This window comes from Mastacembelus armatus, chromosome 7 (genome assembly GCF_900324485.2).
Source record: "Mastacembelus armatus chromosome 7, fMasArm1.2, whole genome shotgun sequence".
Lineage (NCBI taxonomy): Eukaryota > Metazoa > Chordata > Actinopteri > Synbranchiformes > Mastacembelidae > Mastacembelus > Mastacembelus armatus.
The window spans coordinates 24,430,711-24,447,833 of NC_046639.1; the positions used below are offsets into that span (position 1 = coordinate 24,430,711).

General features: G+C 39.6%; 2 protein-coding genes across 4 annotated transcripts; one reads left to right on the forward strand and one right to left on the reverse strand.

The window, feature by feature from the left end:
• The first annotated feature begins 1,251 nt into the window (after positions 1 to 1,251).
• On the forward strand, positions 1,252 to 8,311 carry borcs6 (BLOC-1 related complex subunit 6). Of its 3 annotated transcripts, none has more exons than XM_026333173.1 (7): positions 1,252 to 1,305; positions 2,089 to 2,702; positions 3,144 to 3,330; positions 3,512 to 3,694; positions 5,997 to 6,160; positions 6,354 to 6,437; positions 6,710 to 8,311. In XM_026333173.1, the coding sequence occupies exons 2-7, from the start codon at positions 2,100 to 2,102 to the stop codon at positions 6,833 to 6,835; spliced, it is 1,347 nt and encodes a 448-aa protein (XP_026188958.1). In that variant the 5' UTR covers positions 1,252 to 1,305; positions 2,089 to 2,099; the 3' UTR covers positions 6,836 to 8,311. The 3 variants fall into 3 exon arrangements, with proteins under 3 accessions (XP_026188958.1, XP_026188960.1, XP_026188959.1); XM_026333174.1 differs by having other exon boundaries at positions 1,254 to 1,305; positions 2,092 to 2,702; XM_026333175.1 differs by lacking the exon at positions 3,512 to 3,694.
• Positions 8,312 to 10,836: 2,525 nt separating this feature from the next.
• Positions 10,837 to 16,281, reverse strand: LOC113146012 (hyaluronidase-2). Its single transcript, XM_026333203.1, has 6 exons — positions 15,667 to 16,281; positions 13,776 to 14,024; positions 13,157 to 13,303; positions 12,797 to 12,883; positions 12,146 to 12,346; positions 10,837 to 11,226 (listed from the first exon to the last, which is right to left on the reverse strand). Exons 1-6 carry the CDS (start codon positions 16,279 to 16,281, stop codon positions 10,837 to 10,839), a joined length of 1,689 nt encoding a protein of 562 aa, XP_026188988.1.
• Positions 16,282 to 17,123: the final 842 nt, after the last annotated feature.

Sequence of the window (17,123 nt, forward strand, 5' to 3'; positions counted from 1 at the left end):
TTTATGGGTGCAGGATTTATCATGCCTCACTGTCATGTTGTGTAACATGTAGCCTCCAGCTGTTCTTATGAAGAAACCACATCTGTATAAAGGCACGTGCTTTAAATTTACATTGCAACCCTCATTTCCCTAAATGTGGCCTTTATTGTGGTAGTTAACTCGTCTGTTAAAGTAGCTTATCTCTGACAGTAATTTCTTCAAAAACAAAAATAAAATGTGATAAAAGTCATAGTGGTTACTGAGTGTTCTGTTGGAAAACTCTTGAAACTATTGGCTGACTTCTGGAGTCTAATTGTCTTTAGGTAAATGTCTCAGGCTTTGATGTTTGGCACAGAGGGAGAGGAAACAAATGGGATAAAACTGCTGAATCCAAAGCAAGAGAGAGGGAGCAGCTGGTGTGGATGGATTGGCTACATTAGAAATTTTTACAAGATCTTTAGATGTGGGGACATTGTGGTTTTGAATCCTCTCTCCTCCTCTACAGCAGCGTTTGTCATTTCTGACCACATTCATGGATTTAGAAAGCTACAGACGCTGGCCTGGCAGCCAACGTGTAAACAGGCTAAAATGAGGGTTTTATTATTTAAGCCCCCTCTGATTTAAATCATTTCAAACACATTTCTCAAATGAATAAATTCAAACAGACATAACTGTTTTAATCTTGCTCTCACTTTCCTGTCCACATACACAGGACTGGAAATGTAAGATGATTCTGTGACATCGTATGAAAGAATAATATGGTTCTATTACTAATAACGATATTAAGATTCCCAAAATCAAAAATGATGGCAGGTTGTTTAGTATCATTCTGCCAACATCAGTGTTGGCAGAATCTTAACTCACTTAGACACAAACCACAAAAGCTTCACAATGAAACTTGTTCTCTGTGACTATTGCAGTGACGGGGCTGTGGTGTTTGTCTCCATCTATAGGAGAGCTGAGATACGTGCAAGACGAACTGTGATAATGTGGAAAGAAACAAACTCATTCAGCTTAAACATCAAGGAGTTAAATGTTGCTGATGTTTTTGCCATAATACAACAGCAGGCAGCAGCTTGCAGCTCATCTACAAATATCTTTGCCTATTTAAAATATAAATGAACAACGAGTTGTGAGCCAGATTTTAAATAATCTTAGAAAAATATTAAATTATCATTTATCACTAAGTTCATAAAAAAATATGTACGTTGATTAATTAACATTTAAGTATCCTAAGGCGGAACTCTTCTTTGTGGATTTGCGGGGGAAGGATTTTCAGTTCGGACTGTGTTGTTGCTTCTATTTTCCAGGATAGAGACTGCTCCGGTGAGTGTTTTTATTAATTATATTAAGCTTAGTGGTACCGCAGCAGATAACTACACATTTTGACACCAAATCGTCTTTATCGTGAACAGCTATGAGGCGATAAAGCGCAGGATGTGAAAACATTGTGGTTTGGCGGCCTGGGCAGCTAACGTTAGCCGTTAGCTAACACCATTCAACAACATTAGCAAGCGGCTAAGGACAGCAAACTTATTTAAACGGCGACAAACAATAACTTATGTTGTTGTTTGATTGTTTTACAGTGTGGTCTCTGTCCAGGGGGTTACGTTCACTCTTCACAAGCGCTTTATTTAGGGAGAATGTGAGATAGTGTTAACACAAAGTTAGCTTAGTGTCTCCTAATGTTGCGTCAGTATTTACTTACAATATGAGACATATGTTACGATATGATACGATGTGTTACCGCATTCAGGTCAAACAAGAGTTTACAGATACACCAAAACTGTCAAATATTGACGTGTAAAAATTAGGAAACCTTGTCACTATAGAGTATGTTTCTACAGGCAGAGCCCTTTACCTGACACTGATGCAAACGAGTAAATAGAAAGTGTTAAAACATGTTTATATTCCCAAATCTAAGATATGAAAAAAGGCATTGTTTTGGTTTCATTAGAAAAACTGGTACTGGCTTGTGTTTGAAAAGGCCTAGTAAGCTGTGGCACATGTTAAAACCCTTTTGGCATTTGGTGGGATACTCCAATTTAAACTAAACTATAGATTTAAAAAGCAAGGCCACTTCTCTAACAGTCTCCCTTTCTTCATCAGCAGGTGGAGGGATGAGTCTCTCCCCTGTGATTGGCACAGACGTGCCAGAAACAGCTAACGGAGTTGTGACACCTGTTGCTTCAAAGAACGGCCCTCATGTTACAGATTCGGTGAAAAGTGGGGGGTGCAGATTACCTTATCCCGGGGAGTCATCAGAGAATGGGTCCCTTGGATACTCAGAGAACCATGTAGACAGGGAAAGCAGAGGCTATGAGGGCGAAGGTCGCTTGGATACAGAGATGGACATTAATGAGAGAACCTCTGCTTTATCATTACACACATCTCAAGTGACAGACCCCTCCCTGCCTGCTGCCACAGGCACAGGAGACTCAGAATCAGAATCCATAATCAGAGACATTCCTGAGGTATCTAAACCCGTGAAGCCTCGTGATGCAGCCCTGCTTGGGGATTCAGCACAGACCAAAGACTCATCTCAGCGAGGAGGCCCAGCCATCACAGACAGACGGCAGACAGAAGCAGAGACTGTAGACAGAGGCACTGACAGCCAAGAGGAGGCAGAGGATGGAGAGAGAGAGAAACAGGATGAGGAGGAGGATGAGAAGAATGAAAACAAGTGGAAGAATCAGTATTCAGGAGGGAAGACAGATGCAGAGGTGAGTGGGCTATGCTATTCTTTTTCTAATATTTGAGATTATATGTGCCAAGTAGAATAGAGGTCATGATGGGAATAACAATCAACAGTCTGAGCATGATCACTAGTGAAACTGAATTTTAATTTTCTAGCTCATCAAGAAAATGTTGCTGAGCTATCATGATTTAACTGCCTTTAAACAGACATTGAGACAGTGGTTCAGATGAAGTACAGCACACTGACTCTGTCTCAAGTCGATTATAATTTTCCAAATAGTTAAATTTGAAGATGGAGCAAGAAGCTGATGATCAAAAGAAGTTTGGGGTAATAAACAGCAAGGGAAATGTGTAACTCTGGTTGATTTCTTAATGATATATAAGTCAAAAAGCAGTAACTTCTCTTTTTTTTTTTTTTTTGTACTTCCTCTTCTATATTCTTTGTTTCACTCTTATCTACTTTTTAGTCTTCACGAACCTACTCGTCCTCAGCCCCTGGTCCTAGCACCTCCCCCTATTCCATTCCGCCAACTCCGGTTCTTCTCTCAGACGATGCCCCCTGCCCTCCCCATGTCATGGCTCAGGTCTGGGTTCGCAACGTCCGGGGAATGCAGGACAGCAAGAGCCTGGATGAAATAAGCCAAGCATGTGGAGGTAGATGCCTGTCCAACAGACTTTGTCTTCTCCTTGCATGCTTGAATTGTAAAGCCATAAGGGAAAATACAAGTGTTGGAAATTGTAACAACATTAAGAAAGGCTTACATATTTAAATAAGTTATCAATCAGCTGAAGTGTATAAAACCTTATATAGCTAATGTTGGCGTGCGCTCTGCAGGCAGTACAGGTGCCCGGGGAGGGGGCAGAAGTGGCCAGTCAGAAGGCCGGCGAGCCACAATCTCTTCGGCTCTTGAATTAGAGGGGACGGTCAGCCATGATGGAGACCTGACTAATTTCATCACCAAGAACCTAGAGCAGAAGATCAAGATGAGCTCGAAGCCCAGTCTGGACTGCAGTGACTGTGAGTCTGGGTTGAAGTGAGCTTGACAAGATATTACAAAGAAAATGACTCCTTTATTTATTGTAATTCATGACCCAGTTACTGTAAGGTTCACTTAGCGTTTTAAAGTGAACATAAATTTACCCCTGTCATTGTATGAAAATGATTTAGATCCTTTAGGGAAGTGAGCGTGTGAGAGTGGTGCTCTCTGTGTTAGATAACTATATATTTCATATGTAATATAAATAGAAAAAGGACTCTTGAAACATGTGTGTTTATTTTTGTGCATATATATGTACTGATGCAGACCATGCACAAACAGACTAATAACTCTGTTTGCACGAGTAATGGCTGGTTGGCAGACTGTTAACAGGTGGTTGTGTTGTGTATGGTATAAAATGGCTTTTCAGCAGGTGGACAGTTTTTTACGGGAAGTGCAGAATGTCTGACTCTCAGATTCACATCCAGTTTTTCCCTGCACAGGCTAATAGGCCCAGTCAGCCACTACTCATCATTTATGCAAAGCTTTGGTCATTTGCAAACCACAAGAAGCAGTAGAGAATCAATGCACTTGCTTAAGCAAATGAATAGCTGCGTTTGCTGTTTAATGTTTTAACTGACAGCGGCTTACATCTACCATCCCGTCTGGTCAGTATGTACTTCTTTCCAAAGTAATTAAATTTGTCTGAGTGTTGATGGAACAGCAAATATTCTACAGTTGTTCAATTCAGGCCATTCTTTATGGCCAAAATCTAAGGTGTTAAAGAGATATTGGGAGGAATAATGTGTTGCTAAAAATCCAAACAATAATTTCAAAACCACTACACTGACAGTCACCAGTCGTATCATGTAATCTGTCTACAGCTAATATGACAAACACATCAAAATGCAGCCTGTTTGATAGCTATGGGCCCCATTTGGACAAATTTCTGAGTCAGGCATGTGATGTTTGTGTTCTGTAGTGTATGTCTTCATTGATTATGTTGCTTTAAACACAGTTTAAACATGATAAGAGTATTCGACATGGCAGTAACGGGAAAAAGGCAAAAATAATCTGCTCAGGAACTCTTTAACTCGCGCTATCCAGCCTGATGCACTGCTGTCACCCTGTCTTTATGGTGGTGGGGGTAGTGTTTTAACAAATACAATTATTTAAAACTTACAAAAATCAATAATAGTCTTAATTACTTTGATTAAATTAGGCTGCTGTAAAAGTGCAGTGCAATTTGGCATGTGTAATTATGGACTATTGGTTAGAAAAGCCTTCCTTCAGGCAAGAAACTCATAGCTTTGCCCAACCACCATTTTCATATTAGATATGATATGACCACAGATATTTTCAATATATATGAAAATATCTGATATTTAGCAGTATAATTAAAATGTGATAAAAACTTATACTTTGCCCTTGTGCTCGCCATCTTCCTTATTCCAGGCAGATTGAATTGGCCTCAAATTGCATTTTAATGAGGCAGACTGCCCATGGAAACCAAAATACAGCAGAGATATATATAGATATAAATATAATTTTTTTTAAAAATGATCCACACATATACAGCTATTTCATACAGAGCAGCCTGTTAACCAAGTTCAGCCTCATCCATTAACGGTCATATGTCTTTTCCAGGAAAAACTCCTCTGGATTATAACGTCGGCTAAACTGGCCACTCAGTTTAAACACAGGAGCACAGTTGGCAGAGTAGGGCCTCTGTGGCAGCTCATTCTTTCTACCTGCTGATTCAATTAGGATGAATGACTTGGTTCAGACTGGAGGAATTTATAGTTGAGGTCGAACTGCAGGCTTTTTTGCAGATGGAAAGTTCTTTCTTTTGCCCAGAGGCCACCCGTGTTCTGTGTATTGCCAGATTTAACTACTCAGTGTTTTAATTGTCTTGCTGATTTTAATTCTTGATTTACTCTTGTGTGTAATGTGGGTATCATTTTCTCTGTTTCTCTTTCAGCACAATTTCTTCACTTTTAGTTTGTAGCTGCCCACAACTTGTTTGTTGGTGGTTTGCATTTCTCTCTCTCTTTCTGTATGTGTGGCCTGTGTTTTATGCTGAAATAATTTGTCAATCAACAGAAAACGAATCCAGCAATTTTGACAGTTTATTTGTCATTAATTGAACAAGCCCACAAACTGTAACGGGTTGCAGCTTCTTAAATATGTTCATTTGCTATTTTGCTTCTATTTTGCTAAATCGCTATAAATTAAATATTTTTGATTGGACTTGAATTTAGGTTGTGCTAACATAAAATCTATATTAGATGTAGCCTTATTATTGTATCATAGTCAACTAATTTGATCATTATTCCTCACCAGCGGATTGTTCAGGTCCTATTTATCGAAGCAGAGGGTTGTCACGCAGACCAGTAGATATCCCGCCCATTGATCCGTCTGTCCTATTGGACCTTCAGAAACACACCCAGGAAGTAGCACAGAGTGTGGAGATGATGATGCGGAGCCTCAATGGAACCATCCAGAATGTGAGTCTTCAGCTGATACGCCCTTATTTTCTTTGTTTGTCTCTTTGGATGATGTGAATGCATCTATGCACACAGCTGCCTTTTAGTGTGTTTCACCCACAGTTTCCTTTTGCCCTTTTTTTTTTTTTGTGCCTCTCACCCAGATTTAGTTTCTGTCTGTATAATTGATGTCTCTGTCTTTCGGTTCATCCAGATGACAGCTCTGAGTGTTGGCTACATCCAAACCTACAGAGACTCAGTTGACAGCCTGGGAGAGTCTGTGGACATGAGTATAAAGGTGACACATTGTCTGGGTGTATATGTGCACGCATTTCTTTGACAGTAGGTTCAGGCTTGTTCTCTGGAGTAATTACAGGAAGTGTGGGATATCATGTCAAATAGGAGATTTAGTAGAAAACATTAGCTTTTTTTTTTGCTTAGTGGTGTGAAAGGACTTTGCTCAAATTGCGATTCTTGTCATGCTTCCATAAATTTATCCATTCCTGATTTGGCAGAGATCTGTGATTTTTTTTTTTTTTAATTGCCTGCCTTATATTTGTGCACCCTCAGGGCATGTACACACTGATGGCTCGCTGTGAAGAGTTGGATCGTTCCATGCAACCCATACACACCCTGGCTGCACAGATTCGTGATATTAAACGCACGCTGGACGCTCTGGAGGCAATTTGCAAGTAACCCCACCTGCCTGGTACAAAAACACATCCAAGCTGCAAAGATCCAACATCAAGCACATCCTGAACTGTCTGCCAGAAACTCCACCACTCTGCAGGTAGCACACACACACTGCAGCAAAGTGCACTCTGGAGTCCTGGAAACATAACTGCTAGGCATGCTGGAAGATTGGCTCTCGTAGTTCCCCCACATCTTCATTGTTTAAAGGTGACTATGTTTCTGCTGTAAGATTTCAAATGAATTGTGCTTGAGTCGCTCTCGGAGCTGAGCTTTTTTTAATGCAACCTCACTTCCTTTAAGAAATCTCAAATTAACCCTTACTGGAGATACTTGGTCATGTGACCTGAACACATACAGACACACGTAAAAGCAGATCCTTGAAGATTTGGGGGGTCCTCTCTTCCCACTTTAAAGTCTGAGGAGGAATTCTGTGTTATTCTCCGTCCAGCCCACTTGGTTCACATTGCACTAATCTCTCCTCCCCACATGGGGGCAATGTTTCTCTCTCTGCCCATGGAGAGCCCAGTATGAACTGCTGAGAAGATGGTGACTTTTGCACAGGAACGGAAAGTCTATTTTTAATCTTATGCAACAAAGATTAGATTCACTTTTACTGCAGGCTAAATGAAGGGAGTGACACATCATGTCAGTTTTTTTTTTTTATGTGTATTTGTTGAGTTTTGTCAGCATGCATGCTTTTCCATAAATAAAAAATAAAAACACAGCTCCTCTGTGTCACTGGGAATTGACACATACCACCAGTGGAGCTTTAAGTTCAAACTCAAATGCTGCTGGAGGGTAGTTTTCAAGTTTCTCCACTCTGATTCTCTCAAACTGCTCTGTAATCAAAATAAACTGGCTCATTTTTAATCATATCTGGCTTCTCTAATTTTAAACTAGCACCGTACATGTCATTTGGGCTAGAATCTCGTTTTACTGCCATAAAATTTTCTCGTCTTTGTCAGTGTAATCCAAAATGTTGTCAAGGGCATAACTTGAAAAATATCTTATGTAGCCTTCACAGTGGCTTTAAAGATTTGGAAAGCTTCAGGTTTTTGAAGTTTGACTTTTAGATGTCATGAAAAGTGAATGCAAGGCAGATCGATAAGCCAAACAAAATATTTTTTCATGAAATCTACTGCAAATCTTTTCATTTCCAGTCACGTAAGTACCTAACAAACTGCTCAGTGTCATTGATGGAATTATCTTGGTTCAGTTTCGATTCAATCATTTAAAATTATATATGTATGAGAGGCATCCAATTTCAAAAGACATTATAAATCCATTACATTCTTCTTGAAGAATGGTTGACAGCACTTTGCCAGCCAAGGACCTAAATTAGCTGCTAATATTCAATGCTTGAAATGTGTTTTTCACTGTAACTGTAGCTTCTGCTCTTGGGAAATGATGAATATCTTCATTTGGAACAAAATTCTACATTTATTCTGCATTAACTACATTTGTATTTGAATCTAGGAAGAAAAAAAAAATATCCCATGTTAGTGTTTGCTTCTGGCTCTGGTCACCGATATATGACACTCCATTAAATTTGCCTAATGTGGATAAGCAAAGCAAACATTGCCTAATGGAGTCGGTACACACTAACACAGTTAGTTGTGAACTAACTTGTATCTCTTTAAATTGATTGCAAAGTGAGCTTTTATTAATTTACTCAATAATAACAGACACTGAATGTCTGCAGCCTTGCCTGGTTGTTACTGCTCCAACCTAAAGCCATGTGCTCTTATGGAAAACTGTACTTGATTCAATGAAAAGACTGTGGTACTTCTGTCACTGCATTGGTTTGTAGCTGTGTAGAAGATGATAGTACGTGCACTAGATTTTTGTACGTGTACCTGTTACTGATGCCAGTAATTTGGCCTGAGTAGTGTCAATGGTGTTGTCATGGCTTTCTGACACCTGAAACGTGTCTGCTACTCTTATTTTACAATTTACCCACACTACCTTCGGGATTTTTGGATTTTTCGTCTGCAAAATGTTATCAGACCAGTACTGCGAGCACAGTAAGTACACATTTTAATCTTAGCCATAATGTTGATATGTAAATCTGCTATCAGATGCATAATATTTGGGAGTTTTTTTTTTTGTTTTTTTTTTCGAAATGTGAGTTTGGGAAGCAAAACTTGGAGCCGGAGTGTCATTCTCTATTATCTAAACTGTCTCTGCATATGGCTCTGCCCCTGGTATCAATGTTTTTCACTATGGGAAAAGATCATGTTATTGGCTTCACCTAAGGCTCTGTGTTCAGTGTAAAATATGCCGTTTGTCTTCGTGTCACTTTCTTTCACCTTGTTGGCAGAAGCTCGTAAGCATTGTTGGGGACAAATTCAAAGAGATTTGGGGAGCATCATTAAAAAATCTTATGTTAAAATTTATTATCATCTGAGTCCCCTTAATAATACTGAAATTTACCTAAACATGCCCAAGACTGTAAAGATGTAAATGATCTTTTGCAGATGAGGGTAAAAAGGTGCAGAGAATGGACATTTGGGACTCTTGGCATACTTCCGAAGTGAGAAAGAGGATTTTCGAGATGGGAGATGAGAGAGGAAATGGCATTTTCTTGTTCATAATATATATAAATGTATGATTGACTAATCCTCTGTTATACAATCAGATGCACCTGTGTACATATGATCTCTTTCTGTAACTAAAATGATTTAGATACTCTTTGTCTTGAGTGTATATTTTAATGAAAAATAACAAATAAATTTACATGAGCTGCAAAAACAAATGTTTGTCTTTTTTACAGTATACTGGCCACAGGAGCACTGAAAGCCGGGGATGGGAAAGAAGCAAATACAAACACTGATTTATAAAAAATATATACACATATGCTTTGTTGCCTATAATGGACTAAATTATTGTGAATTTCTTCAGCTGAGTATCCTTTGAATTAACAGATTTATATTTATAAGGTATATAACCACAAATATATTTAAAGTGGCCATTTAGCAGTAGAATCTTGATGTCATAATGTGAAATCTAAGTGGTACTAATAACATTCCTGAGGCTTGTATTGTATTTAAGGATGGAGAAGTCTGAAAGGGAAGCTGCTTAATAGCACATTTGTACTTTTCCTGCGGTGATTTGTCAAAAAGGCCTTTGTTGTTGTGCAGTTTCACCAGAATTCAGGCAGAGGATGCCAAAGTGCTCAGGAAATGTGTGCTGCATTTCAGCACATTGTAAAGTCTGAAATGTTTTAACAATATGCAGTATTAAATAAATGATCATTTTATAGTTAATTTGTTTGAAATTGCATTTTGATGTGTGATTCTCAAAGGTATAAACTGGAAGTATTTATTGCAGGTAGATTAAAGGTTCAGTTCACCTAATTATAAAAGAACATAAGTTCTTTTTGTACTCTGTCTAGCAGTTCAGACAATGTTGCTTCTATTTGTGCAGCTTTATAATTTTCAGTATTTCTGAGATTTCCGCCCCATTTTTTTTTTTTTTAATTTTTGTGGTGCTCACAGTACTGAACAGTACTTATTTCAGTGAGCAGTTATTGTAACTACTCAGTACATCTGTTGACATGATTTCTTTTTGCTTGGCCTTTTAATCCATCTCCGCTATGTAATGGAAAGAGAAAGGTCTGAGTACATTTGGCCTTAAAATGAATAATTTCCATATAACGAGCACTGACAAGTAAATGGAGAAATAAAATATGCAGAAATGTGCCTTAATGCAGGTTTCACAGGTGTATGTGTGTTTGAATGACTGTTGAGGTGTTTAGGTCAGTCTCATTCTACTGTAGCAGGTAAAAAAAGTTTATGTACAAAGTGTTTGTACCACTGTGTCTTGGCACATCCAGTGATAAGTTAGGACTTCCAGCTTCCTGTATTCTGTGCTAGCCTACTCTATTCAGGTTATGTTCAACTGTAAAGCAGCACACCTGTAAATAGCAGGGATGCAGTGTCTTGCTCAAGGTCACTTCAGAAAGGCCAAGTCCAGACTTGGTGGAGGTTGGTTTATTTTGCATTTTAAGGTTCCAGGCAGAGTTTCCCAGCCACCAGCAATAGCAGAGCAGTCAGGTCAGGGGCCCTCAGTGGATTTGTACCGCTGTCTATAGGTACTGCCAGTGAAGGCGTTGGACTTTCAGTACTTGGTAAATTGCTTCTTTTTAACTCAGTCACAGAGGCACCTTTTGTTGTAGAAGCTATTGTGGAAGCAGTTGTAGTCTCTGCTACAGCTCCAGCGTTTACTGGTCCTGTTCCCCGAACAGACGCTCCGTCTTTAGGGGACTGCTGTTCTGAGATGTCCACGTCTGCAGTCTTGTACCACTGGCACTGGAAATCTTTCTTCCATATCTCAGCTGGGTCTGGCTCTGCTGGCTTAGCTTCAGTGTCTGGCTCATCTGTGGCTTTTGAAGCCTCTGCCTGACAAAGAATTTTTAGACTATGAAAACTGAGGATTAAGTAATACAGCAAAAATGCAAAAGGAAATCTAAGGATTTTCACAGTGCATTGTTAATATTTAGTGTTGTGTTGTACTTTTTGTAACAGGATATTTCCAAAGACTAATCCTCAGGGTTGTAAAAAGTGATGAGTGTTCCCAGAGAAACAAAGTGTTCCTTTGTTCACTGGTGAAGGATCAAACTGCATGAGATCCTCCTCTGTTGCGTCTCAGCTACTGTTTTCTTTGCTTTTTTTAGTTTAAACAGTAGATTCTTAGGCAACTGGACACCCTGCTGTTTTTTGTTTTCCTTTTTTTTATAAAGTCACGCTTATTTGTCTTAATCAGTCGTGACTCGAAATGAGTTGTTCTCTTTCCAGCTTTGTGCACATAAAGAACTCAAGTTGAGAACTTCTGTCTTTTCACACATATCTTTCATTGTGTGCATTGTGAATAAACAGCAGCAGTAAAAGTGTGTGTGTGGGGGGGGGGGTCAAATATGAATTTTCATCTCTTCAACAACTTGTTCTTGCGTCTTACATCTCACCAGGCTCATATGTGTTTCTAAATGTTTTTATGAGCATCGTCTGAATGTGGTTACTTATTTTGTTCCTCAAATAATGCAGGACCTAAAACACAATGTACCATATGCAGTTCTTCATTACACACATATTCCTATAAATTAGTTTTGTTCAAGTAATATCAATGAAAGTAGATTACATATTGAAAGTACTAGAAACTATAGCTTCCACAATGACTGTACAGTTGAAACAGAGCCTCTTTAAATCAGGTTAAACAAGATCTGATCATTAGAAACCAGAACGCAGTTTATAATTAGGCCTTTATAAATCCAGCACAAGCACATTTTAATATCTGCTTAAATTTACATTCTCTCACCTTTTCTGTCACCTTCTCTGCCGCTTTGGATGGAGGTGGGAGTGGGAGGTGGAGGTAGGCAGAGCTTCCCGGGTTTTGACGGACACAGCGTCCCTTTCCCTGGCACAGAGAGGCCGAGCAGAGTCGAGTTGCCATGGTTACATTGATGGAGTAGGGTCCCAGGACCTGGCGGACAAAGTCTGCCAGGTCCTGACACTCTCTCTGGGAAATGCACAGGCAGACAGTTTGGTGTAAACACTGATAATTGATTTTAAGGCTGATTTGAGAGTTTTTAAAAGTCCAGTAATTATATTGACTCTAATGACACTGTCTCTAAATGACCTCAAACCTAGTTTGGCATTTATGCAATGCAATATGTATTGGGTGGCATGTACATATACAGATACTGATATTTAACTGCAGTAAGCTGATTTTGGTTGATTTATCAGTCTAGCTTCAATCTGTACATTATGTTTGTTACATTAGCACCAAGTGCGTTACATAAAAACAAAATAAAACATGTTATGGTACATTTGTAATGATGAAAACAGACAACACGAGGCATTTATTGTAGATTTAACGAGTGAGATGAACACTTCAATGGTAAAACTGAATGGGTTAGTACATGTGTGTACATATTTGTGGGTGTATGCACTTTATGCAAATGTGTACCTCTGTCTTAGTCTCTCTTCTCTCCCAGATGACAACTCCAGCTGTTCCCATGGCAGCACTTTCTCCTATGGTGCTGACCAGGTCTGCCTGCAAATAGAGAATATACCAAACACTGTACAAGAGTCACAGCACAGCACCTTTTTTTTTATTTTACTTTCTAGCATTTACACCATTATCCTCATATCGTATGAAATCAACACCTTTTAAATGAAAATGTTTATTATTAGCAAGAAAAACCCAAGAAACAGTCAGTGCTATAATTCTACTCAAATCTGTTTATGTCTCTCTTCACCTCTTGTTCTGTTTTATCGAGTGCAACTGGATCAAATACTGGACATGTCAGATGTCATCATATCTTACCTGTGAGAGGAAAGTATTAGTCGAGGTGTAGACGCTTTTGACCAGTGGGAACACAGGAAGATCAAATGCTGTCCCAGTCAGAGATGATACTCGTAATGCTTCTCTTATCTGACCAGATAAATAAAGCCTGGCTCCAGAGGTCCCACCCTAGGGAAATTGGACATACCGACACAGTTACAGAGTCCAGTGCTTAAACAAGAGTAAACTTCGCTTTTATCTGCTTAAATTTGTTTTTAAAAGCACCTCTGAGTTTTGTTAGGTTTTGTAACTTTTTGGAAAATCTCACTGATAAACCAGATGTTCAGTTTTGGGTGTTTTCCTGGAAATGATCTTCTTGCTATCATGTAGTAGATGACATTAGCTGCTAAGGGGACAAGCTTGGCTTTAGACAGTAGTTTTCACAACCTGTTTTGACTTGATCTTCCAACCAAGTTTATAGATTAAATAAATTACTCACTTCATTATTATATTAGGTTTAGATGTATTTAATTTGTAACAATAATGATAAAGTAAGAGGAGGACAAAGGGCAGAAACTGTTGACAAAAGCGTCAGAAGGCTTATAACTCCAAACAAATATATCAAGATACACAAAATGAGCAATAAAGTCGCTTTATCCACCTGCAGCTTCTCCAGGGAGAGGAGTGGGTAGAGAGCAGAGCATCGTTTCCACAGCCACAGAAGCTCGTCGTTGAGAGCCATCTCTGCAGCAGGGCACCGGCCGGTGTAATTGGCTAGCGTTGTTTGGGCTGGGTCGCCATTGTAGCAGCTTGGATAAGGTGAGACACCCCATAATGCTTTGGGCCGTAACCTTTTCACCTCCCGTAGAGTCTCCGTCATTATTGATTGGGCTGCTGCCTCGAAGTCCACCTGTGACCAGATCAATAGATCACTTTTCATTCTCCCCATTTTATGTTTTCTGATCTAAACAGTTTTTTCCTGTGTTTTGAAAACTTTATTCAGGGTTTTTGTGAATATTCTATATGAAAACAACATAACACAGCACTGAGTTTGTGAAGTGATAGAAATGATCAATTTTAGTACCTTTGGTTTTAATATGTCGGTGCATGACTGCTTTGTGGCAGGATGGGATTTATAGTATTATTTTTTCATTGTACCTTCATTTGCCAGTTTTTTATACAAATATTTTGACATTTTAGGAGAAATCCTCTTTGCTTTCTTGCTGAGAGTTAGATGAGAAGGTTGGTACCATTCTCATGTCTCTAAATCTAATGAAGCTCACAGCATCGCTGAAGTTCATTAACTAAAACATTATATATATTTTCTGTTTAAATCAAGTGTGGTGTAAAGCCATCACAATGCGGTTTTGTGAAAGACCTCTTGTCCAGGAGTCACTGCCTTTAATCTCTGCTAGTTGCCTGGCAACTAGACTCCAGGACATAGTCCGACTCCTTTACAGGAGCAACCGTAAAGCAAATGCTGCTTTTGTAAACAAAGCAGATATGGCATGTTATTTAGTGAGAGCCAGGTTAGTTTGCTTTCTAAGTTAAGCTAACAAACTGCTTGAAGTGACTTTATATGTACTGTACTCATGTGAACGTGGACAATCAGTGTATTAGTGTGTTTCTAAACTGTTTAATTCACTGGTTAGAGTGAAGCATATCTGACTGCACATCTTTAATTACGGCCTCTTGTCACATTTCTCACAGAATTGACTTGTATTAGCAACAGCTTGACTAGCGGGCTCAGGTGGACATTACACAGCAATGTTGAGCAAAGAAAGGATCAGATTTTAATCTTCTTTCCTAAGCCAATACAAAATTAAAAACTATGCCCCCCCCCCCCCGATGTCAATCTTTAGAATTGGCTCGGCACATACTGTATTTAGTAATTTACATTCTCTATGCTCCCCATCACAAATTAAAACCTTTGTCTGTGTAATGTCACAACTTTAAAATTCAATTTAATGCAGATTACAGTCACATAAGCAGGTAAAAACTTTTCCAAATTCATTTAACTTTTTTTTAGCCTTTCCAACATGTTTCTGCTAAAACCACAGAAAGGACCAGTTTGTTATTGTAATCCGTCATATCATGTAATTACACTGTATAGTGTTTAATATAACTATTGCTCTTTCTTTTCCCCACTAAGTGCTGTGAAGGCCCCATTTTTATCCTGTCACGCTGCTCCCTCCTCCCATATTTTAGTGTAGCAACCAACAGCAAATTGTACCCTATTAATAGCCAAGTCCTAGTAGATATTTGCATTTTCCACCGAGTAATTTGTGACAAGAAGAAACACCTTTGAAAGTGTTTTTTTCATGAGCGTCTTGCACATTACACCACCTGCCTGTGACTTTGAAAGTTTTTTCTCCACCAATGCTTCCTCATCCTTTCCTTCATCCTTATTTCCTTTTCATGTTTTTGCCCAGCTCCCTTCTTTTCATTTCCTGCAGACTTGTTTTTCTCCTAATGTTCCTTCCCCCCAGACCTGTTTTTTTTTTTTCTACCACACATCCTTTTTATCTCCTGTTTCTCTGAACGGTCCTTACCTGAGACCACTTCTCCACCTCCTCTGGGGTCCAGTTAGGAAAGAAAGCCTTCAGCAGGTTCCTCGATGCCTCCAGATATATTGCCTGCTTCTCTCTGTTCCTGGACCACTGGGGTGCCCACTCTGCCCAGCGCAGCACCCCCAACCCTAGGTACCTTGGGGCAGGTAAAGCTGCCTCTGTGTCCTGTTGTGTCTTCTGGAGGTGGTTGTCTAGACGCATATGCTGCGGTAGCCCCCTATTGACCGGTGTGTCTTTGTCTAGAAAATATGGGTAGTTTCCCAGTGTGTCCTCATAAAAGACTGCGACACGACCCTCCCGTTCCATTCCAAAAGATCTGGGATCTGGCCGCCCAGAGCAGGCAGAGTCAGGGATGCCCCAAAAGATGATAAAAGGCTGTCCAGAGAGGATAGGGGGCCAGGCTAGTTGGGGTGGACCGGCTGTACAAAAGTCAGTAAAGGCAGCGAGCAGAAGGAGGAAGGGCAGTACAACTGGAGGCTGGACTTGAGGAGTGGTGGATGAAAAGGCTTTGGTCGACGTTTGAGTCCCGAGATGGTAAGGTGTCCGTTTTGGTTCTGGCTTTGGGTCTTGACCTGACCCTGGCCCGATCCACGCCATTGGAACAACCACCTCTCAGGCTCTCACCCCCTGAGGCCCTCACAGCCAATCATGTTCCTGTAAAGGTAACCTTCGTCAATTTGTAATGTGATATGGTCTCCAAACAAGATCATAATGCAGAGCCGATCAGATCATTTAACAAAACGAATACTATGATGGTAATTTACAAATCACATAAAGGACCTTTGTCATTTTTCTCCCATTCTTTGCATTCGCCTTATGCCAGCAGTCCTGATATGAAGGGTTCACAGTGAGGTCTGCTGATTATACTGATTAACCTGGATGTTAAATAGCCTGATATCAATGTCTCGATAGTTGCCACGTTGGGCAGCGTTCATCTCCATTATACTGGTAGCAACAGAAAGTTAGTTATAAAAGACATAGACACAATCACCGGAAAACGGGGCAGGATGTCAGATATAATTTGTGAAAGAGTAAGGGAATGGAGGGCTATAGATTCAGTAATGTAAGTGCAATTTGCAGGGAAGACAAATGTGTTGCTCTTTCTTGTCCTTTCTTGCCTCCCTGAGAGAGTTATGGAGAAGCCCGGTGGGTGGGAAGATTATAGTGTACCGTTGAAAGCTTTGCTCATATTTTTTTGTTGCACCTGGAGCTCCCCTTTGATTTTACTATGCTTTCCAGTTTTTCATTGTCTGACATTAACTTTTCAGCAACATAATAATTTCTACACCATTCTTATGTGCATGCATATTCTTAGGGCATGCTTACTGACAAACCCATTTAATTTAATGAGTCAGTCTTTCTTAAAAATATATTCATTTGACATTTTGTTCTGGTGATCGTAGAGATTGAAATTGTTTGCTATTGCTCTACTGCTGACT

Bases quoted from the DNA above. Each gene is read 5' to 3' on its own strand.
- borcs6 (XM_026333173.1), top strand. From the start codon at position 2,100: ATGAGTCTCTCCCCTGTGATTGGCACAGACGTGCCAGAAACAGCTAAC. The intron at 2,703-3,143 runs GTGAGTGGGCTA...TCTACTTTTTAG, and splicing joins GAGGGAAGACAGATGCAGAG to TCTTCACGAACCTACTCGTC. The intron at 6,161-6,353 runs GTGAGTCTTCAG...CGGTTCATCCAG, and splicing joins TCAATGGAACCATCCAGAAT to ATGACAGCTCTGAGTGTTGG.
- LOC113146012 (XM_026333203.1), bottom strand. From the start codon at position 16,281: ATGGCGTGGATCGGGCCAGGGTCAGGTCAAGACCCAAAGCCAGAACCA. The intron at 14,025-15,666 runs GTAAGGACCGTT...ATCTGGTCACAG, and splicing joins AGGTGGAGAAGTGGTCTCAG to GTGGACTTCGAGGCAGCAGC. The intron at 11,227-12,145 runs GTGAGAGAATGT...TGTCAGGCAGAG, and splicing joins CAGAGAAGGTGACAGAAAAG to GCTTCAAAAGCCACAGATGA.